Source organism: Chinchilla lanigera, unplaced genomic scaffold (genome assembly GCF_000276665.1).
Source record: "Chinchilla lanigera isolate Chin_1 unplaced genomic scaffold, ChiLan1.0 scaffold00002, whole genome shotgun sequence".
Classification (NCBI taxonomy): Eukaryota; Metazoa; Chordata; class Mammalia; order Rodentia; family Chinchillidae; genus Chinchilla; species Chinchilla lanigera.
In genome coordinates, this window is record NW_004955403.1 from 52,180,587 (window position 1) to 52,206,716 (window position 26,130).

Consider the following 26,130-nt stretch of genomic DNA (forward strand, 5'->3'; position numbering starts at 1 on the left):
TCCACGGACGATTCCAGCCAGCCACCTACTCGTGCTCCGTGGAGGGGCGCAGGTCACCCACCTCCCACGGCACGGCAGACCCACTCCTGCGCCCCTTCTTCCCTGATGGCGAGGCTGACCCAGGCCTCAGACTGTAGTCCCCAGGGATGGCACGGGGTGGGCCAGGCCTTTGGCAGATCCTCCATGTTTGCCTTAGTTCCTTGAAGTTACCATTGGCCTGAGCTGTGCTCAGGTCTGTAGGCAAAATATTTCGAACAGTTCCTGCTGGTGGCCACTGTCTTGCTGCTAGAAATCTAAGTCACCCTGACTGAAGCCATCTGCCCTGTCGCCTGCCGCGGTGTATGCACAGCCTCTGGCTGCCTTCTGGTCTTGTCCGTGGGTGCAGCAGCCTTCACCTGCCCCTGGCTCTGGAGTCCCTGGGTCTGAAGGAGACCCTCCCTCCTCAGAAGCTGGATACATGGTGGTCACCTTCCCCTTGGTCTGTGGGGCTTCCAGGCACCCAAGGTCTCTCCCTGACTGGTCCTCCAAGGCCTTCCGAGAGACCTGGGAGCAGCAGCCCAGGGGCGTTTGGGGGCCTGGCCCTTGGTGGGGCGCATCCCCAGCCTGGGCCGGGGGTGTCATGGGCCTCCCCTCCTGGTCTAGGCTGCTACTTCCCAAAGCCTCCCCTCTCCCGCCCTGTCCTGTGCTAACTCCAGGGCCACCTTCTTTCTCGCCGTCATGTCCTTCTTCAGACTGTGGCTGTCCTGCGGCTTCAGCACTACTGCCCTGCTCTCCTGCAGCCTCTGGGGGAGCATCCCCGTCCCCGGAGCCGTCACGAGTGGCTCCTTCCTGTTCAGCCGAGCGATTCTCCAGCCCCTCGGCCTCCTCCTCCCGGGTGCTGCCCACGCTGGCATGGGTTCTCCCTCCTCTCTCCCGCACTGCGACTTCCTTCTCCCGCTCCTGGTCACCAGCTCCCTCCGTCTCGCCGAGTTTGGGGCCACTGCTTTGCCTCTGGCTCCCCGGGCCCAAGGCCTGCTTCTGCCCTCCTGTCCCCCCTCCCTGGACAGTGGGGTCCTCCCGAGGCCGCTCAGTCCCTGTCCTCTCGGGGGCTCCCTCTGCTGCCTCTCTTCTCCTCTGCTGCAGAATTTGCCGCAGGTCAAAGGCTATTTTGATAGGTGCACTGGCAGCCCCTGCGGTGTCCTTCGGGGACTTGGGAAGCGCCTTCTTCCTCATGCAGGTCTCGCAGGGACAGAACTCGTCCCCCTCAGCCCCTGCACCTAGCCCGGTCCCCAGGGCGGCACTGAGGTTGGGCCTGTCCTCCAGGGTGGGGAACAGGGGCTCCCAGTTAGGGCTCTGCTCCGGGAAGGCTGAGAGGTTGCGCAGGCCCTGGAGGCGGCGCCGGCGCTGCTCGGCTGGCAGGGACGCCTGTCCCCTGAGGGCCTCCCTGGGTGACCCCCGGGCGCTCCTCCCCGCCCGGCTCTGGATCTTCCGCAGCTCTTTGTTGGTACTGTCTCGGAGGCGCAGGCCCACATCCCGCTGCAGCTCCGCCACCATCTGGTCCAGCAGGCTGTCGTCCTGCAGGCTCCAGCGGGCTCGGAGCTCAGCCAGGGCCCCGGCCAGGTGGGCCATGAAGGCCTCCTCCATCTTTGTCAGCAGCTTAGACACCCACACAGGGTCAGGGTCCAGAGTCACTGAGCGAGCCCCGGGCAGGCTTGTCACCCCGGTGTCCGGGGTGGACTGGGCCCGGACTTGCTCCCAGCCCAGCGCAGCTGCCCTAGGCGGTGCTTCCAGACCAGGCTCTGATCTGGGGCTGCCGTGATTCTCACTGGCGTCTGAGCCCCCCTGGCTGAGGTGGCGCTCTGTGGGCTCCTCTCCTCTTCCTGGGAGACCCAGGGCTGCAGAGGCAGGGTCGTTCCCTGTGTCTTCCTGCTCCCCGCTGACTCTGGCCTCTCCTGGAAGCCCCTCCTCCGGGACAGCCTCCTCCTGGGGTCTTTCTCTTTCTTCTGTGTTCTCTGTTTGTCCCCTGTCCTCCCGCGTGGTGTTTTCCATGAGTGGCTCTGGGCTATTGTCCGTTTGCTCCGGATCATGGCCCGATGTCTGCTCCCTGCTGTTGCTTGTGGCTTCCTCTTGCACTGGGGAGCTGGAGGAGGCTGTGAGACAGCTCTGCTGGGGGTCTGCCCTGTGCTCCGGGTGTCCTGAGCTTCTGGCATTGGGCCTCTGGGAGGACAGCTGCAGGGACCGCTCCAGCTGCTCAGGGACGAGGGTGGCATCCACGGCACAGGGCACACTGCTGTCCCCCGAACCTCCGGAGCCACTGCTGACGTCCACCCCGGAGGAGGAGGTGGGCGTGAGGTCCTTGGTGACCGGCAGGGCCTGGCATGCAGTGAGCTCCTTGAAGTCCAAATCTAGCTGGCCTTGTCCTAGGTCACAGCCCGGCCACAGGCCCTGGGAGAGCCCCAGTAGCTCCTGGTACTGAGGGGAGTCTTCGAACCTCCCTTTGTCTGCCAGAGACCCGAGGGCATCATCAAAGAAGCGAAGCCGGACGAGGCAGGCGATGAGGGCCTCAGCTGACCGGCTGAGCCTCTGGACCATCGGGCCCGACAGCTCTGGCAGGCTGCTGGGTCGACCCTGCTTGGAGCCCATCAGCGCCTTCAGGATCTGCGCGGAGGCAGAAACCCTGCCGGGAAGGGCACACCGTGTCGCCGCACGGCCCGTGGGGGCCCCTTCCCCGATCCCAGCCTTCGCAGCAGCCTCAGGCACTTCACCCAGACCTGTGCCTTGATGGGGGTCATCTCCCAATTTGGGGCCCACGTCAACAGCCCCTCGGAGGCCTTGGTCCTGTGCTGTGTGCTCATCAGGGTCCTCTTCTGGGACCTGCTGTCTGAGGTCCCTAGCGTCCTCCTCAGCACCTCCTAGGCTGTCATGAGCCACAGGTGTGGACTCGTCCACCACCTCGTATCTCAGGAGAGCGGGCTCCTCTGGGATGTTGTCCAGCCACTCACGGACCACCGCATCCGGAGAGGCATGGGGCAGAGCGCTGGGAGTCACGCTGCCATCTTCCCGCGGCTCCTCAGAGATGCCTGTCCCGGCACCAGGGCTGGGGCTCCTTCCTGCTCCCCTGACTGCCCTCTGCATAGCTCCCGGTTTAGGGCTTGGGGACAGTCTGCGCCCCACCTGGAGTGTTTCTTCCCCTGTCCCACCAGCTCCGGGCCCCTCGTCAGCAGCCCTTTGGTGACCACCGCAGTTCAAAGGGTACCTCTTGGTGCAGGGCTGCCCCCGGGGGGGCGTGGGGCAGTACCCACCGCAGGCCCAGCAGGCCTCAGTGTGACCGCTGGGAGTCCCCAGGACCGGGCATGCCCCAGCCTGTGAGCTGCAGCAGCTGTGACGAGCTCCTGGCTCCTCTTCCTCAGGCCATCCACCCAGCAGAGCCAAGGGCGGGGAGGGCCTGGAGGTGCTGCCTGTCTGGCCCCCCCGGCTGCCAGCCCCTCGTGTGCGGGAAGGTGTGGGCGGTGAGAAGTGCACCTTGCACGCAGTGTCCCCCACCGGCTCTGCAGAGCAGGCCCTGGGGTGAGAGAGACTGGAAGCGCAGTCCGAGCTACTCACAGGGGGGGTGGCAACCCGGCTGGCTGCTGCTGAATCCTTGGGGTCAAGGGAGCCGGTGTAGAGTGACCTCGCGTTCCCCGAGGCCTGTCTGCTGGTGCTGGACGACTTGGGAGAACATCGTGGCACTGGGCCCCGTGGGCAGGTGTCTCCTCTGTCCGGAGGCCTTGGTGCTAGCTGGGCTTCCGGGAAGTCTGTGGGGCAGTGAGTGTCCTTGCAGTGGGGACACAGCCTGGCATGGCCTCTCTGGGCTACCTGGTGGGGATTGAGAGTGCTGGGAGAGGCTGTGGTACTTCCTGGACTCTGCCACCTTCTCCTCCCCTGTAGGGCTGGGGCACAGGCGGAAAGTGGGAGGGAGATTCCCCCTGTGTCCCAGGAGCCAGATGATCCCAGAGCCAAGGGCGGCGTTGTCACAGGCCCATCCATGGCCTCGTGGCACCCAGAGCCCTGTCTACGTTTCTCTGTCGGTAGCTCCTCATTGTTCGGAGATGAGAGACAAGGGCTGTCACCTTGGGTGGCCTTCCTCTGGGAGGTCCTGCTCCTCTCCTGGCCCGGGCAGCCCCACTGCTGACCTCCCCACTTGCCAGACTCCTCATGAGACTTGGCACTGGCCAAAGAATCAGAAAGGGCCCCTTCCACACCTCGGGTCCCAGGTGCCTGGTAGCTCTGTGGCTCGCAGCCAGCTGGCTGCCCTCCCTCCGGGGACTGGGCCTCCCCAGCTTTTTGTTCAGCCCAGCTCGGGGAAGTAGCCTCAGAGGCCAGACACGGGCTGTCACTGCCTGCGCAGCCCTCTGGGGTTCTGGGGCTGCAGGAGTCTGGGTCCGAGCCTTCCGGGCGCTCAGCACTGGAAGCCGGGCTGCGGCGCTCCTTGCCACACCTCTTCCTGCCCTGGCCCCAAGCTGACCTCCTCTGAGGTGCAGGCTTCTCACCCTGGGGAACACACAGGGGGTTTCTCCAGATCTCACAGCTGGGCCAGGGCCGCAGGCTTCCATCGAAGGCTCGCTGGCACCCTGCCTCGCACAGACCTGGTCCCCTGGCCCCAGACTCCAGGCTGTCCCAACGGTGGCCCTCCCATCTGCAGCAGTCAGGGTCTACCTCCTGCAGGCCGGGGCCCTCCCTGCTGGCCTGCCCCACCCTCTGGGACCACAGCATCGCCTCCTCGCCCGGGAGGTGGAGGCGGACTCTCATCTCCACGGACAGGCTGCCGTCCTCGTTCATGCGGACCTTCTTCTCCACGTCGTCACCGGTCACCAAGGGGCCAGGCGGGGAAGTCCCCATCCAGGCACGAGGCAGGGATGCGGGAGGCTTGCTGAGCCCAGACCTTGCTGATGGCAAGGACTGATGCCTGCTGCCTGACCTGGACCTGGAGTGGATCACGCTCGGCTTGGCCTTGGGCCCCCAGTAACCTGGCGCGTGGTGAGGAGGAAGAGAAGAGGAAGAGAGTGAGGCATGTCCAGCATCAGGAGCCTCCCACCACCTGTGTGTCCCATGTGCCCTGTCCCCAGCACGGGAGGCCGGCTCCGTGCACTGCTCCCTGCAGGCCTGACTGAGCTAGTGCCTTGGGAAGGAGCACCACCAGGAGCCGATAAATGACCTCCCAGAAGGGCCTGAACTCACACTGTCAGATCCTGAGAGCTCTGTCTGCATTCCAGCCAGAAGAAGAAGATGGGATCTCTAGGGACAGAAGAAAGCAGCCTGGCCAACTCTGGGTGCTACACGCTGTCATTTCATCTCCTGAGCTAGACTGAGCTCGACTCAGGGAGCTGTGACCGATGAGTCCTCAGAGCCCTTGCCCTCTGTGCTTCTTAGTAGAAGCGATTTTAGACCCTAGAAAGTTGAGCTCAAGATTCCCTAACTCCCGACGCCTCCAGACATCATGCTGTGCTCCCTCATAACCCAGGCAAGGTTGACAGTGGTGAGGAGGAGGCAAGAGGGACCCCAGAATGACTGGATCCCTGGGAACTGGGGTCAAAGGCCCCTTTCCTGGATTGTGTGGACACCCGCCCTCCCCTATAGAATCACCAGCCCATGCATATCAGATGCGGAAAACCCAAATCGACTCACCGTTTTTGTTGCTTGAAGTCAGCACAGATAAAGCTTCGGTCCCTCCTCTCTGGGCGCTGTCCATCACAAGGGGTTTGAAGGCCTCGTTCCCCGCACACACCAGCACGGAAGGGCCGCGCAGCAGCACCTGCAGAGGGTCCACCTGGAGGCGGCAGGGTGCAGTCAGGACCCTGGGGAGCAGCCCAGTTGCTCCAGCCCTTCCTGACTTCTGTTCGTCTCTCCCCTCGACACCTCCATCCCTAGCGGACACCTCTTCCACGATCTCTCTGGGTGGGAGCCTGTGCTGCAGCTCACTTTGGACAGAAAAGAGGTTGGAGCCCTTAGGCTGCCTCCGTGCCCACATATCCACCCGACAGAGTGGATTCTTCCCGACGCAGCTGCCCCGACAGCACCAGCCCAGCCCAAATGGGGAGCCTGACCCCTGCACTGGGCTTTTCCCAGGTGCGCTCTCCTTTCTGACCAGGTTTTCACTGCAATCTGAAAGGGTTTTGGTGCACCCCTTACCTCTTCCCCTGCCACCACAGGACGGAGAGGGCAAACACCACTCTCCTTCCCGTCCTGACTTTTACAGTGGTGTCCCACTCAGCTCAACACTCAGCAACAGGGTGTGTCCCTGTCCACTCCTGAATCAGACCTCAGCTTTTAGAAAAATCTCCCCCTGCCTGTGTGAGGGTTTACACTATTGCTGTGGTGATATCACCCTGTAATGAGCACGCTGGGAGATTTGGTTCCATCTTTGAAGTGCAGAATATGTTCTTTTTCAGTAACAAAGAAATGAAGGAGAGGACTCTTACATCTTCTTCCCCCAAAATGGCACATAAATTTGTTGTACTCTAAACCTTTCAGGCCAGTTAATTAGAAGTGTGTTTTCAACTTCTAGGTATATTTCTTCTTTGATTCAGATTTCTAGTCCATCTCAAAAATACGAACATGACCTGGGTCTATCAATGGACAGATGTAGCCATGCTTCCAGGCAGGCTGACTCCTCAGGGAGGAAGACAGAATTGGGATCTAAGTGGCACACTCATCCCTAAGAGACATGTGACCTATGGGGAAAAAAGAACACTATCAAGTGTCCATCCCGAAAAGGACTCAAAAGTTAACAGTCATGACTCAACTCTCCCTGGGGAGCAGGAAGATCATTTTCACAGAAACCCTAAAAGCTCTGCAGTAAGTCTAGGTGAAAATGTCCTAACATCTTCTTCTCTTATTAACTTCTTTTGTAACAGGTCTCCCACTCACCAAGGCTCCTAAACTGTGAGCTAACCAGAGATAGGGACCTAGCCTTACTTCGTATATGCTACATAGTACGTGCTAGTACATGGCAAAGGCTCCATAACGCAAGAGCACTTCTGCACCGTTGGTGGTGGTGCCCTCATTTGCTAACTATGCAAATATGGGACAGTTACTTAACTCTGTGCCTCACTCTTCTAACCTATCCCGAGGGCATAATGGCACTAGCTGCACTAAGATTATGTGTGGTAGATGCTACCCTCTAGACAGGTCCACTTTCCAGGTGCTGTTTTTCCACCTATGCACAGCTTACAAAGCTGGAACCCCATTTCCCCATCTCCCTTCCGGGTAAGAATCTCAATACGAAATAGGCCTCACTAATTGGATGCCCTTGCTTAAGACAGAGACAAGGCAGTGGAGCAAAGGCCATTTTCCTTTTGCTTTTTTTCTGTAGCCACAAGCAAAAAGAGTCAAAGGTGCAGAGAAGGGTGTACAGCTGATGTGGCAAAAGCCACACTCATCGTTCTACCGCCTTCCAGATGTCAGCATGCTAGACTATAGCAACGGTGGGGAGATACCGAACCCAGTCATTCCAATGGCAACCACCCGACAAGCCATTTTCTTGACTGTAGCAGGGTGTTGCTGTGATCGGTTAATTCGGGAGCATTCTAGGAATATTCTAGGAATATCCTTCCCCAGGAACCCAGCCTCAGGTTCCCCAGCCCTTCACGAATCTTGAAGCATCAGGAACTCTCTGTGCAGAATTCCTTTCTGCATAAGCACGGAGAGGGCACTCTGCTTCCTGTGCTGAACCACTCCGGGCATGACGTGCAAAGTCAAAGGTGATCGCAGGCAGTAGACCTTCAGCGTGGGAGTGTGGGACTGCAGGTTGAGTTTGAAGCTGGTGATAAAGTAGTGACAGTGGGACACAGGTGCCCCATGGCACACAGTGACAAAGCAGGTTCCTCAGTGGTCATCTCTGATGGACTTTGGCTCCCACTGGCTGCCACAGTGGACTGTGACAATGTGGATTAGAACTGCAAGGACTAAGTGCTGGGTTGGCTGCTTCTAACCCTAAAAGGAGCAGGTGCAGCACCTCAATTCTTCATTCAAGTCCAGCCAGGGGACTTGGAGCTTCCACAGCCACTGCAAAGGATCTCTTGAGTCATGTAGCTAAAACTCAGGTGCAGAAACTGTTTTGGCTGATGCTAGACTACAGCTGAACAGGCATTACATGGTCCGTGAAGCCATAATACCGGTGTGGTGAGTACTCGGTTATCAGGTGGGGGTGACACACACTGGATCAGGCTCATGCAGCTTGCACTGAGCCACGAGTAAATTGCCGAGCAGGTGGCGTGGCACCTGCTCCGAGCTCACCTGCCATGTGGCTGCCTCTCCTCAGCACACACCTGTGGCTTCCTGGGGAATTCCCTGAATCAGCTGACCAAAGAACATGTTGGAATCTGGGTCATACAGGGCTGCAGAGGCTGCCGATGTGATCCAAAGTTGGCCATGGCAGCATAAGGGATCCATTCAGGAGCCATGAATGGTGGCAGGGAAAGAATCCAGGGGCCAGTGTGATTGTGCTGACTGCTTTTTTGGAGGCAGCAATGGCAAGATGTCCTGCAGTTACTTATGGGCAGTGGGTCATGGCTCAATCTGACAGTTTGGGACTTGAAAGGACCAGATCCTTGGTGACAAGGAAACCTGGAGAGGAAGCAGTGAAAGCATTCCTCATGGTGAAAGGTCCAGATGACAAGAACATTTGTGTCCTGCGTGAGCGCTCACCAGAAGGGGATGTCCAGCGGATAGTTCAACCTGCTCAGTGGATGTCGGTCACACTTACTCCCCAGCTGCCCCGGGGCAGGCTCAGTCGGCACGCAGGGTGGCAGCGTTGGATGAACCAGCAGTGTCAACTCCGCCTCATTCCTGTGGATCTGCCTGTTGGGTCTTCTCAGGACCCGATCTGCCAAGAGCTAAACTTGTGACTTGCATCATGCCTGAGGGATGCAGCCAGCCACCTGGTGGGGAGCTATTGACGCTGAACCCCTGTATCAAGGAGACAGCAGCTTGTGATCAGAGATGGACACTTATTCTGGACGGAGACTCCATTTGACTCTCAGGATCCATCATCATCCTTTGCCCACCATCCATCCTTTATCCTTACCCACCCACTTGCTGAACACCAGCTCATCATTGCCATATCCCAGGAAGCTTACTTCTGTCCAAAGAACTGATTTTATAGCAGAAGATGTGAGGCAGTGGGCTGGCACCCATGAGCTGGCTGCATAGCCATGAACCTCATCGCCCCAAAACAGTCAAAACTTATACCACAGTGGAGATATCCCCTGGAGGACCCTGCTGGAACCACTGGCAGGCATCTCTCTAGGATGCTGAGCTGTCATCCTACGGGGTGTGGTAAGCACTTCCAATGGGCAGCCACTGCGTAGCACTGTGTCTCCAGAGGCCACGTGCTGGGAGTGAAGGGCCTGAAAGGCAAGGGGCTCCTCTCTCTGTCTCACAGGTCCTAGCTGCGGGCATTTTGCACATAGCCACGATCAGCTGGTGGAAAGCCAGTGGTTCCAGCAGGGTCCGCCAGGGAATATTTCCACTGTTGTACAAGTGTTGGCTGCTTTGCGGTGATGAGGTCCATGGCTGTGCAGCAGCCCTGGGAGAGATTACAGAGTTGTCTCCTCAGCTCTGCCAGGTACACCCTGTTTTTACCAATTACCTCCAATTTCCTACTTTTTGCTCTTGAGTTCCTAATAACTTTATGTAAGGTATTTTGATAGCTGTGGACTCTCATAGACCTTAAGCTAGAGGGCGTCAGTAGGGATTGTGACAGGTGGTTACGAAGGGGGTGTGGCTTTGGGCGGGAATGTGAACACGTTTTTGACTGTAGGAGGGAGAGCTGCATTCCCGATGGCAAGTGTGTTGCTACAGCCATGGAAGTGTGGGTGGGGTGTTGTAGACAGGAGCTGAGTAGCCATAGGATTCAGCTGTGGGGAGGCTGAGTCAGCTTCTACCTGCTTCTAGTCAGCTTCTAGGCCAGTCAGCTTCTACCTGCCACTCTGTCTTCTTTTGATGGAAATTTGTGTTCTTCAGACTCTTGAAAAGCAGAATTACATTTGCAGGCTTTCTGTGCAGATAGGGCTGGATGTAGGTTGGATTCTCCCTCAACTAGATGAAAGCAAATCCAACACCCTTTCTTCCTGTTTCCAGCTGACCCTGCAGGAAGGCAAGCCTGTGGGACTCAGGAGGTAACGGTGGTGAGGCGTCAGTGGCAGACGCGGCCCCCAGCGATCCTGAGAGTCAAGATGCAGCAGTGGCGGCTCTGAGCCCAGACGTGTTCTCCAACTCAGCGCTCACGGTCACTTCCAGTAGAGTCAGCCAGGCCACCCTTGCCGACTGGGCTTTGGGTTCACACTCCAGCTTTCCAGGGATCAGGAAGCCCCCTTACGCGGCACTCTGATTAGGGCACCTTGAGCAGTTGTTTCCTACCCTGACCTCCACAGAAACAGGCTGCAGCTACTAAGTGTACCAAACAGAAACTAGAATGTAGGTAGCAATTGCCCGTGGATTAATTGACCTGGCTGGGTGTCCCTACCCTCTATACCTATAATTAGTAGCAGCCCAATTGAGAATAGCCTCCCACTCCAAGTTTGTGTGTGTGTGTGTGTGTGTGTGTGTGTGTGTGTGGTAGTGGAAATTGAACCTAGAGCCTGAGCTACATTCCTAGCCAATGTGCATTTTTGTTTATTTGTTTCTTTGTTTGAGACAGGGTCTTGCTAGGAGCTTAGGCTGGACTTAAACTCGTTATGCAGCCCAAGCTGGCTTTGAACTCACTGCAACTCTCCTGTCTCAGCCTCCTGAGTGCCGGAATTACATCATTTGGTCCATGTCATATTTTTTTATTTTGAGACAGGGTTGGTTTTTGTTTTTGTTTTTGTTTTTGTTTTTGTTTTTGTTTTTGTTTTTGTTTTTGTTTTTTGAGACAGGGTCTTGCTATGCAGTTCAGGCTGGCCTTGAGCTCACCCTTTAGCCCAGGGTGGTCTCGAACTTGCAACGATCCTCCTGCCTCAGCCTCTCAAGTGCTGGGATTACAGGCATGCGCCACCATGCTTGGCTAAAACAGGGTTTTGATAAATTGCTAAGTTGCCTAGACTGGACTTGAACTTGTGATCCTCCTGCCTCAGTTTCCCAAGGTGCTGGGATTCTAGACATGTGCCACCACACCTGGCTCCAGGAGCCTCGGTTAAGGGAACCCCACATCCCGTTCGTACCTTTCGCCCACTGATTGTGTACACCTGCTTCACGGGAAAGCGCAGAAGTTCTGAGGCTTGGCTGAGGAAGGCTGTCCGGCTCCTGGCGTCTTTGTGGCTGAGAAGCAATGTCTGCTGGTGTCTGGTGTCCCCGTTTCTAACCAGGGTTACCTTCCTCAGGGCTGCAGGACCCCTGCAGGAAGAGGACGTCCCGGGCGCCTCACGCCCACCTTCCACATCCCGCGACTGCACAGCGGAGGGGTCTCCCCCCTGTGGCCGGCCTGGCCCCCTAGGGGTCTTGGGGGCCTTCCTGTCAGAGCAGAGGTAGCAGCCACCATCCTGCAGCTGCTCCAGCGCACTGAGGCCATGCAGGCCCCGGGGCGTGGTCACGGAGCGCACTCCAAAGGACAGAGGCACGCGCTGCGAGAGCTCGTCCATCAGGGCGCTGAAGGTCTTGAAGGTCCGTCGGTGGACAGCCAGGCGCACCCCAGCAAACCGGGGGTCCCCTCGCTTGAGGAAGGTCACCTTCTTGGCCGGCGTGACCCGGGTGACGGAGGGAGTGTGAGCCACAGCGGGTAGGAGGCACTCACGGTGGCTGGGGGCCTGGACATCCTTCAGGTCGCCGTTCATGATGCCGAGGCCCCGGCAGCTGTAAACGCAGCGGGAGAGCGAGGTCAGGAGTGGCTCCCAGATTCACCTCCCTGCCTCTCCCCTCCCTTCCTGCCGCCCCGAATGGGCCCCACTCAACTGTGGAGCAGCAGCTTGGGAGAAAGAACAAAGGGTTGGTATTGGACAGACGTGAGTTCAAACCCCACCCTCACCACTTCCTACCTGGGTGGCCCAGGAGGGCAATGGCCTAATCTGCGCAGTCATCTGCAGGACAGCCACCGTCACTCTACACAGTGGTTCTGATCATTCAGTGGGTTTGTACATAAAAAGCACCAGGCACAAAGTGAAGACCAAAGTCTTTACTCCTTTCCTTCCCCTTGCTATTTCTCTTACCCCCAGAGGCCAGCATTGACCTCTGAACACTTCAGTGGTTTCTGTCAGGGAGGTGGGTTGAGAAAGCAAAGACCGTAAAACACAGGGCAAGTGCTGGCTGAGGAGTCAGAGGCCTGGGGCACCTGTTGAGGCCGCCCTTGTGGCCTGGGGGACCTCTGCTTCCCAACTTCGTGTTTCTAATTGCCAGTGGGTGGAGGCAGAAGTGTGGCCCCAAGCCTTTCCAAGGGTTTGGGGTACTGTGTGACCCAGAGGGCGCGCCCTCGGGATCCTGTGGGTGTTCCCTTTATGCTTGAGTGTTGTTTGCTCCAGGGAAGGAAGATGCTGCTCCCAAGTCCCCCTAAGTCTTGACACAATGCACAATGAGGCTTACATGTGCGTATCCCAGCGCTCTAGACACACAGACCTGCCACGGGAGGCTCAGGTTCAGTCGCCACGCCCTGTTCGTTCTGCTCTCACTGCCGTGGTACTGGAGCCTCACACAGGACTCCTGCAGTGCCACCCACGGAGCTGCGCTGTCCCTGTCTCCACGCTCTGCTCTGCCCCTGCAGGCCCCCCACCAGCCTCCACTGGACACTCCTGTGCTCTAAAACCTTCACGAGGCCCTGGGATCTGCAGAGGAAGCCCCGGCCCTTCACCTACAATCAAGGGCTTCTCCTGCTTGTCCCCACACCTCCTCCACCCGCGTCACCTCCGTTCCCACTGCCCAGCTCCGTGGCTATCCTGGGTAGCAGCCCACCTTGGGCCCTGCTGGTGGAGCCATCCCTGGCCCTCCATGAACAGATGGCCCCCATTTTCCATGCAGCTTTGCCATCCGCTGGGTCCTTGCTGGTCCCTAGTTGCCAAGGGAGGTGGAGCCTGCCCTCCCAAGGTGCCCAGCCCCATGCGTGGAGCAGAGCAGGCCTGGGGAATTATATACAGGCTCAGAGCGCAGGCATCTCACAAGGGTTCCCACCAGAGGCAGGCCTGTCTGGAAGCCGGCACTGAGCAGCTACAGCCGGGCGAGGAGCCCTCCAGCTGCAGGAGGCCAGAGCCATGCAGAGCCTTCCTCTCAGGCACCACTGCCGCCACTCATACCAGCCAGGCCACATCTCCCTTCTTACCTCTCCTCTCCTCTCCTGGGGCCCTGCTCACATGAAAGGAAGGAATTCTTCTCTCATTTTCAAAGTGTGGTGCACAAAAAGGCCGTGTAATCCTCTCTCGTCTCTGCCCTGCTTTATAATTAGCTTTGCCCACCTCCTCCCTCCCGACTAATCCCTGTAAGCTGCTCTCATTAGACCCCTGCGGACGCCTGGCTCCTTCATGCTTGTGAGCATGGTCTCCTTCCTGGGAGTACAGGCCCCCAGAGGGGGAGCACCACACTGTCACCAGCACCGCCCTGTCCCCAGCATCGGCGTGTCCAGCGGTGCACCGCCCTTGCATTGCTGTGTCCCTTGCATTGCTGTGTCCCCCAGCTCTACCATGTCCCCCAGAGTCACCTTGCACTATAGCTCCACCATGTCCCCTAGCATGGCCATGTTCCTGTGGACATAACAAATGTGTGTCCTCGCACAGGGTGTGATGCAAGCAGAGGAAGATTGCTTGCAATCTGGGAAGACTTCTTGCAGGAGGCGGTGTGGAGACTCCTGAGCCGAGACTAAAGGACAACTCAAGAATGGGCCGACCAGCAAAGGAAGAAGCCAGAACAGCCTGGCAAATAGAAATGGCCCTGATGCCACCTCTGATCAGCTGTGGTGGTGGCTGGCTGGCAGAGGAGGTGAAGATTGGAAGCTACTATATACAGGGTGGAGAAGGCTGCACTGGGGCCAGGACACTTGCCCCTGCATCCAGTATTCAGATGGAAACACAGACTTTGCAGTCCCTGAGCCAACAGCCCGCTCCTGGATGTGAGCTGGAGTGTCACCCCCATCATGTGAAGGGGCTTGGGCCAACCAGAGATCCCCGGCCTTCTGCCATGCAGAAGCGTGGGGAGGACTCCGCCAGATGCCCTCAGTCTGCCCCAGGCGCCATGGCACACTGCGTCCCTAGCGTTCCTCCTTCAGAGGGAACCACCAGAGCCGTGACACCTGCCTGGCCTAGCGGAGACCACATCTGCTGGGCTTCCCTTCCCTGCCTCACAGAGACAACCTGTGATGCTCCCATCTGGAGAGTGCAGGGACTGGGGGACCCCCACAGTGTCAGAGGGTTCCCCCACCCCAGGCCCCACCCCCAGCCAGTGCCAAGTAGGCTTCTGGAAGGGGCTGGGGCAGAGCCAGGAAGGATGGAAGAGGGAGGAGAGGAAGGGGTGTGAGGAAGGGCGGCCACACCAGGGATTTCAGGAGGAAGCGGGAAAGAGCTGCCTTCCAGCTGTGGGTGGTGGGGAAGGGAGGCAGAGAAAAACACAGTAAGGGGCAAAAGGAGAAAAAGTAGAAGTCACAGGAAATAGTCAAAAGGTGCCCGCCAGGGTGGCTGGTGGCACTGGGCAGGGCCGGCAGGGGAGGAGACAGTTTGGTGGCAGCTGTCCTGGAAGTGGGCGGAGCCGGGCGAACTGGTGGATTCGGGAGGAGAGGGCAGGGAGGGAGGAAGGTGTGCAGGCAGGTGAGGGACATGGAGGGCAGGGGGGCGGGCCTGAGCGGTCGAGGAGGAAGGGGAGACTGCACCGTCACAGGTGACCCGCAGAAAGTGCAGTGGCCTGAGCACAGCCTGTCCCCAGAGGCCATGCAAGAGCTTGTCGTCCAGAGACAACAGGAGCTGTTCCCACCCACCAGGGAGCCAAGTGCTGCCAGGGTCCTTGCTGCCACCCGGCCTCCAGCGGCCTTTCCGACACCACGCGCCGGGACTCGGCTGTGCCGTCCTTGTTAAGAGCGCCGCTGTCTTATGACCCAGTAAGAAAGGAGGTGAGAAACTAGACAAAGACGTGCCGGCGGTTGCAAGGTGCATCGCGATTGTGGAGAAATGAAGATGCGTGTATCAAAGTCAATCAAATGCGGGTGGAAAGAGGCAAGCTCCTCTGAACACGTGTCGGGGCTGAACGTGTGAAACGCTGCAACCACTAGGAGCAACGGTGTGGCAGGTCCAGCAGGAATTAACTGCGAGCCACCTCACAGCACGGCAGTCCACTGCGGGGCACACTCACAGGTCGGGAGCAGGGGCTCAAGTCAGTGGACATTTGTGCACCGTTGTTCACAGCAGCATTACATGCAATAGCCGAAAGGTAGAAGTAGCCTGGGGTCCACTGATGGATGAACAGATTAGCAGCCTGGGATCCGTCTGGACCGTGGAATATTACTCAGCTTTCAAAAGGAAGGACATTCTGGCAAGTGCTGCCTGGAGGGGCCTCGAAGACACCGTACTGAGTGAAACACGCCAGTCACCAAAGCGCAGTGTGATCCTAGGACTCCCGGAGAGCAGTCAGGTCGGAGACAGGAAGGAGGATGGGGGCTGCCAGGAGCTGGGGGATGGGAAATGAGTTTGTGTTTAATGGGGACAGAGCTTCCATCTGAGAAGATGAAAGCTGGGGAGACGGGCGGTGCTGAGGGGCCCAACCATGGGTCTGCACTTAACGCCAGGGAACTGTACCCTTAGAAACGGTTAAAATGGTACATTTTATATTATGTGCATTTTACAACAAAAGCCCATAAAATAGAAACATGAAGAGTGAAAAGGAGGCTCTGCCGTGAACTGCACAGTAAGGAAGGTGGTTCGGGGCAGAAGGTTTCCTGCAGCTAGTGCCGAGTGGCCTCAGAACCATGGCGCACCTCAGGCCCAGAGGAACTGATGAGCGGGGGCGGGGACAAAGCCATGGTGCTTCTGACTGACAGGCAGAGCAACCTACCAGCAGCGCAGTCCACTGCCGTGTGCTGGACACAATTAGACAGGGTGTGGCACAGCCTGGTGAGAAGGCTCCTGCTCCACGGAACTCAGTACTCAGGGAAGGAGACTGAAGGGTCCCTGTCCTTGCCCTTTGGCACAAAAGTGGCCAGCTAGTTCTGGGGAGTCCCTGGCTCCAGGGCCCACCCTGGCTCTGGCAGTACCTAGTCCATAGCTTGGAGGCACTCCTGGACTTCTCTGCCCTCTGTTACTGTAACTGTAAGACAGAGGTGCCATGCTTTATAAAGGCTGCCAAGGTTGCATCAGAATTTGTGAGAGAAGCTTGCAGGGGAGGCTGTGCAATAAATCATCACCCTGAGCCTGGGTAACCTCCTGAGAGACTGATGCAAGCTTTGGTTCTTACCATGTCCAGAGAATATCCAACTTCCTTTCACAGTCAAAACCATGGGCAGTGACAACCCCTCTCCATTCCTGTACACACAAGATACTATGTATAATTTCTGGGCACCAGGCTGGGTGTAGTGGCACACACCTGTAATCCCAACACTCAGGAGGCTGAGGCAGGAGGATCGCCAAGAGTTCAACTCCAGCCTGAGCTACAAAGTGAGTTCAAGGCCAGCCTGCACCACACTGTGAGACCTTGTCTCAAAAAAACCAAAAAAAATAAATAAATAAATAAAAATTCTGCAGTCTGGGCCTGCAAATGTACCCACAGACAGATGCCCCCACCGAGCCATGAAGCCCAGGGTATGACCTCATCCCTGGCAAGGATCTTAACACTTGTTCTAGGGTGACCATGGCCCCTGGATGGTGTGAGACAGACAAGAGGGAAGATACTGTACCATGGACATAGACTCTTGCTCAGCATATACCCACAGGAAGTGTTTCTCCAGCAAGGATGCATCCATGATCAGTCAGGAAGAAATCCAGCGTGGGAAGAGAACTGATAGTGACACAGGAAGTAGAACCCCTCAAACTGTCAAATAATGAAACCTAAAGCAGTGTCAGAGTATCTTCCCGCCCCACTCCTCTGCTCGCTGATACTCTCCAGACTTCTCTGCAGAAGCTGTTGGCTACTGGGGTGGCCTGGACTCACAGGGCCTAAATGGAAGAGGACATGCAGCTGGGGCTGAGCTCCCTGAGCACAGGAAGTAGATGTGACTCTCCCTGTGTCCTGTGCCTGGCACACTGTCAGTGCTGCAGAAATGCTTGGGAGTAAGTGATGTGTAGAAGACAGAATGGAGACTTAGTCACTCTCTCATTGCTGAGATTCAATACCCAATGCTCACAATTTAAAGGAGAGGTTTATTTTTGGCTCACGGTTCCAGAGGTCTCAGTACATGGTAGGTTGACTCCAAGGCAAGAAGGCATGGTGGAAGGGCCTGGGCACAAGACAGCTGCTTACAGCATGGCAACCAGGAAGCAGAGCAAGAAAGGAGGACCCAAGGATGGAGATGCACCCTTCCAGACCACCCCCAGTGACTGGCTCCTCCTACAAGGTCCTAGCTCCTAACAGCACATTCAGCCATAAGTTCATCAGAGAAGCAATCCACCCAATAGCATAGCACCCCATGAGCCAATCATCTGCCAGTAGCCCTCACCCCAAGTGCATGAGAATTTGGGGGATCATCCAGCTCCAAACCATAACAAATGGAAAAGTATAGGCAGCAATAAGGACCAGAAGAAGTCTGTCCATGTTTAGTATGAGCACAGCCATGACAGCTGTAACTGCATGGTCGTGGTCTGCTCTGAGTTGAGTCTGTGGACACGGAGCCCATGGATATGGACAGCTGACTCTCTCTCAGCTTCTTCTAGGGAAGACCACCAGGCCAAAGCCTGGTGGTCATATTCAGAATCGAGCAAGTGGGCAACATACCATAACAGGGCCAGAAAAGCCAGCCTTCCTCACTAGCAAGAGAAAATCTGAAACATGCAAGCAAGAGTCACGTCACTGGGGCTGCAAAGAGCCTTGAGTAGAAAGTGATCGGAGTTGTGTATGATGTGACACTGGCCACCATGGACCTTGAAGACCTAGAGCGGCTCCCCACACTCTCATCATAGTCACAACCCAGCCAGTCTGGCAGCGGCCCTAAAGAACATGAGGGGGCTGCAAGGGGTGTATGGATGTCTGTCTGTTCCCTTGATTAGGTGATGGTGTCATGGATGTTTGTTCCTAAGGCCACATTCTTCAGATTGTACATATTAAATTCATGAGGTTCTGTGTCAGTTGTACAACAAATAAAATAACATCATTTAAAAAGAATTGGCTGAGATTTTGTGCATATAAACACCCTAATGAAAAAAATCCCAAAGCCTCTGCAAGTAGAGTGGTGCATGCATGACATTTGGAATCAAAGGAATCAAAGTGCAGTATGACCACCCAGAGAAGATCTGACGTCATCAGCGATGGGCCAATGTGGCTGGCATGAAGCTCCACCCTGGGGGTGCAGAATGAGATCCACTCAACAGTGATTAAGGAGGCTGACATGCCAAGTTCACCCGCAGCTATTTACCCCTTTGGTTTGTCCTGAGGCTCAAACACTGTTTCCACACGAGCTTTTGGTATTTCCTCTCTTTTCTGGTTTAACTTCTCTGTGTTAGTCAATTTTCTATCACTGTGATGAAATGCCTGACATAAATCAATTTAGAGGAGGAAAGGCTTATTTTGGCTTACGGTTTTAGGAGGATCAGCCCATGGTAAACCAGTTCTATTGCTGTGAGCTTTAGGTAAGGCAGAAACATCATGGCAGAAGGACATGGAGCAACAAGGCTGATCCCCTCATGGCAACCGGGAGCAGAGAGAGAGAAAGACAGGAAAGAGAGGAAGGGGCCAGAGACCAGATGTAGTCCCCAAGGTCATAACCCATGATCCATTCTCCTCACTAGGCCTCACCTCCTGTTTCCATCACCCCCCAATAAAGCCATCAAATATGATCTCAGCACCAGTGATCCAGTCACTCTCCTAAAGCTCCAAGCAACCAAGTCTTCAGTTCAGGGAGTCTTTGGGGAGCACTTCGTGTCCAAACCAGATTCACCCCAAGTGATTCCCAGCCAGTGTTGAGACCATTTCACTAACACAGGTCATGGTAGTTGACCACGATGCTAAGTCTAGGTATAGGAAAGTTCATAAAAGGAGGGACTGGTCACTGCAGTCAGAGCTGGGGCAAAACTTCTGGCGGAGTCTGTGGCATAGGAAGGAGGGGTGCCACAGAGTGGGACTGAGGGCATTGTGAGGGCTCCACCCACCTTGCTGGTGGGGCCCTGCTTGTGTGGGGAGAGTGCCTCAGCCCAGGAGTGAAGGCACTAGGGAGAAAAAGGGTCTGTTAGGGAGCAAGGCCCATGGGTGTGAACTGAAGTGACTATATATGCAGTTATATATACATAAGCATTATCTCAACTCTTCCTACAGTTCCTCCAAGGAGCAGAGGAGTGGAGGCTGGGAAACCCCCTAAACAAGGAGGAACTGGAAGCTTGGAAAAGTTCCACACTTCCCCCGCACCTTGGCCTCCACTTCCTAAGAGGGAGAAACAAGGTCAAAGCTGTTCTCAGGCAGTGGACCTGCTGCTCTGTGGAGCTGCCTCAGTGCACAAAGAAGGCTGCTTGGAGACAGCAGAGGGTGCACCATTCCTGGTGCAGGAAAACCAGGGATATTGGCCCCCAAGAGGTTCTGGATCCACACCGGAAGGGAGCCAGCCTTGCACAGATTTGGATTGGCTCCACGGGAGCACACAGATCCCTCCAGCCTTCTCTCATGCACTACCACGGCTTCCGTGCATGAAGCAGCTCATTTCCTTGAGAATGTTTTTGTCGTTTTGTCATCATGCAGTTCACAGTGGGCGGCCTGAGAGGCTGCCAGAGGACGGGGTCGGTCGGGTGCGGAAGGAAAGAGACAGACAAGAGAGGCGGCCTCAGCAGGGAGACGTCCTCACAGCTGGCTCCTGGTCTAGTGTGTGACCCAAGCTATCCCCACATCTCCCTGCCTAGGTATAGCTACAACTCAGAAACCCACTGCTCCATGTCCCTTCCTTGGGATTGAGACAGACTCTTTTAGAACATTCCACCAGAACCTTCTAGAACATTCCATCAGAACCTTCTAGAACACTCCATGTGAGCCTTTTCTCCTTGGGAACACAGGTAGAAGCAGTTGTCTGTTGCCCATGGCTACAACAGAAACAGCAGAAGTCCCTATGCAGGGTGGGACTGTCATGACCCAGGAGGATATGGTGACAGACACAGCACCAGCCAGGAGCTGTTAACTCTCTAGTCTCACTCCTGGGTCAGCAGCCAGCTGCCAGCCATTCAGTTAGTCCCGTGATGTCTGCTGTTGCCTCTGCCTACAGTTCAGGGGTAGGATGCCTTATTGCACCCCAGTTTCCTCCAGAAATCAGGTGACTTATATCCTGTCACAGATGCCCTCTCCTACCTGACCAGATGATGACCAGGTCACGCTGGGCTGTTCTGGGGACCCCAGGGCATACCACAGCACATGGCACATTGTAGGTGCTCAAGAAATGTTTGTTGAATGACTGAATGAGTAAAGAAATGGACATTCATTGGACACAGAGGTCATCTGATTCTCACCCTGAAGGTGATCTGATAGAGGGTCCCTGCAGTCATTGTGAGAAGTTGCAAGCCTTCTAGGACCCCGTGATGGCTCTGACAGTATCTGGAGCCCAGAGTGACTTCCCCCATCCCCTGTGTAATGCTCTGCCCCTCATCAGCTTCTACTCAACCTTCCCTTAGTGGCCCCTGGGAGGTGACACTGTGACCCGGGCTCCCACCTTCACTGCTCAGGGTCGGGCCCCTGGCCTCAGGATCACCATGACAGTGGGCTCAGCATCAGAGACCCGTGGGAGAGAGTTTGGGGAAGACATGGACAGAGCAGAGCCTGACACCGTCCAGCCGTGTCCAGCAGCGACAGCAAGGTGGCCAGGGGACATGATGGGGGGAGGCTCTCCCTATAACAAAATTCCAAAGCTGGCACTTGGGACTTCGCTTGATTTAGCTCACGGTTCAGTAGGTGGAGAGTCCAAGATCGCTCAGCCCATGGACACAAGTGTCACCTGACCACCCTCAGCTGAGTTATATGATGGTGGATGCCATCTGAGGAAGATGGGGAGGAGAGACGGAGAGTGTGTGACGGGACAGGAAGCTGGGGCAGCTCTGGTCATCACCACCCGTCCTTGAGAAAACTGACTAGGGTTCCCCATGGGCCACATCCATCCCACAAGAGCAGCTCCGTCGATGAACTATTTCCCTTGCACAAGCACCATTTGAAAGTCCCACTGCCTCTTAATGCCACCAGGTTGGGGATCAAGCTTCCAACTCTTGAACTTTTGGAGGCAAAGCTCTCCCAAATCATAGCACAGGCCATCAACTTGCAACCCAATCAGACACTAGCTAGGACATCAGTGGCCTCCCTGTGCCCCCAGATTGCACTTCAGCCCTGTACATGCTCAGCAGGACCCTGCTTATATGCAGGCATGGCCCTGCAGGAGCCCCTCAGAGGACCCCCCACTGCCCTAGAACATCACCTGGGGAGTTGCACTTAAGATCACAGGGACTTCAGGGACCCTGCTTCTTGGTGAGCCACTGCTTCCTAGGCATTTCCATGCCCCAGGGGGGATGCAAGGATCACATCCCTCTCCATCTTCCTCTCGTTTTTAAGATGAGCCAACTGCCCTTCTCGGTTCAGAACCCCTGTACTCCCAGGACCAAGGAAGAAGCAGCACCAAAGAGCAAGGGCAGGAAGATGCTGCAGCTCATGGACCACAGGAAGAGCCACCCCATCTTCCTCAGCGTCTGGAGGCATCCGCAGGCACAGGCAGTGAGCTGAACTTCCGTGCTCAGGAGGAGTCCAGAAGATTGGTGCAAGGGATGCAAAAGAGCCACAGCTGGCGGGTGGGGGAGTCAGAGCTGCTGTGCAAGGAGGACTTGGTGTCCGTGACTACTGAGCCCACCTCGGTTACTGGCACTGCCTGGGTACCACTCAGTGGAGTTGTGGGACACCCAGGGCACAGTTGGGCGGCAAATGCCAGTTCCCCGGGCACCTGCTGGATTAGGAGGACATCCCAGCAGGAAATAAGTCTAATGCCATGCCAAATCACTGGTGCCCCCATGGCACCCAACAGGCCTGGGACCTGTAGGCAGAGTAACACCCCCTCCAGGGACTATGGTTCTTTCTCCCAGCCAGGTCTCCCTCCTCAAGGTCACCAACAGTCCTGGCCTTTCCATCCCCAAGAGACAATATCACCACGAATCAGAACACTTATCTCCCGGACACTGTTGGGCCTTCTGGCTCTCTTTCTTCCTACAGTGCAACCTGTGGACATGTGTAGAGTGTGTGCTTTGTCTCCTCTTTGCCCCATTAACAGAGGCTGAGAATAACAAATGCACAGAGCAACTGAACTGCAGGGAAAACCAATAAAAGCTTAGGAGCAGGAAGACTAGACCCCCCCCCTCTAATTCTGCCACCAGCTAACACATGTCCTTCAAGAAGCCACTTTACCTTCTTGGGACTTGGTTTCCCATCTGAAAAGTGGACGAGAAGGGACTCTCCAGGTGACAGTTGAACTTCAGTGGCTCTCCAAGAGGAGCCCCTATAATTATCTCCTCCAAGAGGGGCCCCTGGGGCATCGAGAAGTCTTCTGAGTTAGTCTGTTTTTGTTACTGCAACGAAATACCCAAGACTGAAACACTTTACTAAGAAAAGAGGTTTACTTTGGCTCATGGTTCTGGAGGTGAAGGCTGGTGATGGCCTTTGACCTGGCAGGGAATCACGTGGTCACAGATAGGGAACACATGTGTCCCTTCTGGTTTCTCCCTCTTTTTATGGGGCCACCAGGATTCAATCATGGGGCTCTACCCTGACAGCCTCAGCTCATCCTCGTCAGCGCCGGTCAGGGCCCAGCTCTAGATGCCCTCCTCAGAGCAAGTGCCTGTCTCGACACCTCACAACATAGGTTCAATTTCAGCACTTGAAGCCGTGAGGGGCGCTGAAGCATACCAAGGCCGCAGCACCCCAAGCTGGCCCGTGGTGGTCTCTGTACCCTGCCTGTCACTCCCGGCCCGCCCAGGACGCCCAGCACGGGGTGAGCCTCCTGTTCCGCTCTGGGTGAACCAAAGGAGCACAGCCCAGAAACACATGTAACTGCGGAGTCCATGCACCCTGCATCCCACGAAGCCTTGCTAGTGCTCCTGGTCCGGGGTGGGGGAGGTCGCGCCTTGCTACCACTCTCTGAGGAAGGGAAAGCCTTTGATCTCAGCAAGCCGGAGCTCCCAGGCCTTGGCTCTTCCCTCCCTCCCTCCCCTTCCGCAGTGCTGCTGTGCCCTGGGGCCCAGGTGGGCAGAGCAGTGGTGCCACAGTTGGGGGGCAGTGGAAGGATGTGAGGGTCTTTGCTATTCTGTCAGCCTGCTGAAGACTCCCTGAGAGGATGCTTGGAGTCTGCAGACCCGGAAAGCCCCAGGGATCCCCATGGACCGATCCATCCCGGTGAACACGTTTGACTGTCCCCAGAGAATGGGCATCCTCCGCCATCCCTGGATGATGGGACTCCGGCCCTGTCTGGCTCTCTGCCACTCATCCGTCACCTACTCAAGGACCCTGCGACTCTGCAGGTGGCCTGCTGCACAAGACTCTGTGCTGTTTGGATGGAGGTAAATCTCTTCAGTTTCCTCATCTGCAAAAGGAGTTACTTGCCCTCAAAGATGCTGTGAGTCCTGCCACTGCTCACTCCTTCTGTGTCTATGGCAAGGGCTGCAGGACGCCAATGTCTCTGCTCTTTGGGGGCAGGAGATTTGTGCTGCGTCAGCACAGAGAAGTCTACAGGACGCAGGGGGCCAGCCTCTTTGGGGTCAGCCCACCCGCACAAGGTCCCAGCGCTGCCATTCAGCACCACAGAAGCCTGGGTGAGTGAATTCACTCCCTGGGCGCCAGGCCACCTGGCTGGGGGTGTGGTAGGATGGAGGAGCCTCCTTGACTCCTCCCACTCAGATCACAAGCAGCCTGGCTTCCCCGCGCCCGGCCTGGATGAAAGGCTTGGGGCCACAGGAAGGACTGCTGTTTCTAGGCTCTGGCTTCCTCCTTTTGTCTCCAGCGTTATAAACAAGCCTATTCCCCAAAGCCGCATCTGATAATCCAGCTGTAGGGGGTCAGAGGTCAGGCAATCAGAAACACACTCACCTAGGATCAGGGAACGGAGCCGGCCCAATGCCCATGGTGGGTTGGAACCTACTCCTCACACTCTGCTGAGGCTGTCTGGACTCGGATGGCTCCTGGGTGGAGCTGGAACAAGCAGGATGAGGGAGAGCCGGTCCACAGGGCTCCCTGAGACAGCTCCCAAGCCTGGACCAGCCTTAGACTCCTGGATCTGAGGTGAAGACAGTAGGGTGCTCTGTGGGATTGCTCTTTGCAGCCTACGAAGCACCAGCCCCCTTCTTTCAGCTGTCCCTGCAAGCACCTCTGAGGGAGAGGGACAGGCAGCCCTTAGGTAAAATAATCGTGAGGCCAGGCATGGTGGCGCAGTCCTGTAATCCTCGCACTCAGGGAGGGTGAGGCAGGAGGATCACAAGTTTAAACCCTGCTTGGGCAACTTAGCAACCTAGCAAGTTTCAAAGAACAAAATATTTTAAAGAAGGTGCTGAGGATATGGTTCAATGGAAAGGCCCTGGGTTCAATCCCTGGTACTGAAAACAAAAAGAAAACCAAGAAAAACGAACATGAGGCCAAGAGGTGAGAAAGGCCGCTGGCCAGCGGGCTGGGTGACGGGACTGAGCCTTGCTGGGCAGCTCCCCCAGCCTTGTCCCTCTCAGCAGAGCCTGGGACACCCAGCCCTCCAGGGTCAGCCTCTGATCTTGAGGGACAGGGCCCTGGGTCCCAGAGTCAAGCACGTGGTCCTCTGCTATTTGCCTACTGCCCCCACATCAAGCCAACTGGGCCCCAAATATAAGGACACCTACTGTGTGCACAACGTTATAGAGAGGCCAGAGAACTCCTCTAAGCTGCATTAAGTGGAGGGGCAAACTCAGCAATGAAAACAGAGCTAAGAGGATTCATGCCCCCACCGCAGCCATGGGACCTCAGGCCCCGCAGTTAAGGGTGTTGTTAGGGGCAGCAGGCTGGGACTTTCTGCCAAGAAGGAGTTAACATGGTTGTTATTTGTGGTGACTCGTCTGTCTCCCACGCAGGAGTTTATTTCCCTAAGTTGGTGGCGACCAGGAGAGGAAAGAGGGGGGAAGTAGGAAGAGGGAGAGGAAGAAGGGATTAGGCTCAAGATCAAAAGATGCTCTGAGTTCCAAAAGGAAGCAGGGACTCCGGGGGTGGGGGGTTTTCAGGGCTCTGCATCCTCCCGATAAGGAGCTGGGTCTTCAGACAGCCTCACCTTCCTGCCTGCAGCCCCGGAGTGGGCGAAGGTGGGAGGTGGTAGACTGCGAGGTGGAGCCCTGGGCAGGTACAGCCACCCGCAAGGAACACGGCCTAAATCCCTGAGCAAAAGAACAGCTGCCAGGGCCCGCTGCCTCTGTCAGACCAGGCTTGTGTTTTGTGAGTAGCAGGTCTGGTTTGCGTCATGTCGCGCAGAAACTCAGGCACTGCTGGCCACACGAGCCAATGCGAAGACACTCCCAACCCGGGGTGTTCTCAGGCCCTGCGACCCCACTAAGGGCCCCCAACAGGGAAGCAGCGTGCTTGGCCTTGAGGACAGAAGCAGACGCAGAAGCACCAGGCAGTTGTTCCCTGCAGCGGCTGAGGGCTACCGCAGGAATTGGAGTCAGCCGCGCTTGCAAAAAACTTTAAAGGAAGAATTGTGATAATTCATTCTCTCCACGTTTGCTTCTCTACTGAAATTGTTGGAGAGCTGGAGTTGTTGGGATCAGAGCTGAGGACAAAGGAGGGGGACAAAAGACAGAAGGGCCTGGGGAGCCCGTCAGCTGCTTAGCAGATCAATGGCAGAGCAAGAGCTGGGCTGCTGGGCGGGGACCTTGCTCCACTCCGAGAGCCGCAGCCTGCTCCATGGAGGCTCTGTGCTCCCTCAGATCTAGCCCCTGCGACCCCATCCTGCTGCAAAAAGTTTATGCATGAACCCAGGGCCATGGTAATGTGGTTCTGTCCTGAGTGTGTGAACCCGCCTGCCTCTTTCCCTTTGCCTCTTGCTGATGTTTCAAATGCATTTAACAGGCTGTGTTA

The 26,130-nt window shown here is 56.5% G+C and overlaps 1 protein-coding gene across 1 annotated transcript; it reads right to left on the reverse strand.

The window, feature by feature from the left end:
* Positions 1–25: 25 nt before the first annotated feature.
* On the reverse strand, positions 26–19,983 carry Rp1l1 (retinitis pigmentosa 1-like 1). Its single transcript, XM_005373909.2, has 5 exons — positions 19,957–19,983; positions 11,160–11,787; positions 5,644–5,785; positions 396–4,985; positions 26–234 (listed from the first exon to the last, which is right to left on the reverse strand). Exons 1-5 carry the CDS (start codon positions 19,962–19,964, stop codon positions 26–28), a joined length of 5,577 nt encoding a protein of 1,858 aa, XP_005373966.2. The 5' UTR covers positions 19,965–19,983.
* Between the last annotated feature and the right edge of the window lie 6,147 nt (positions 19,984–26,130).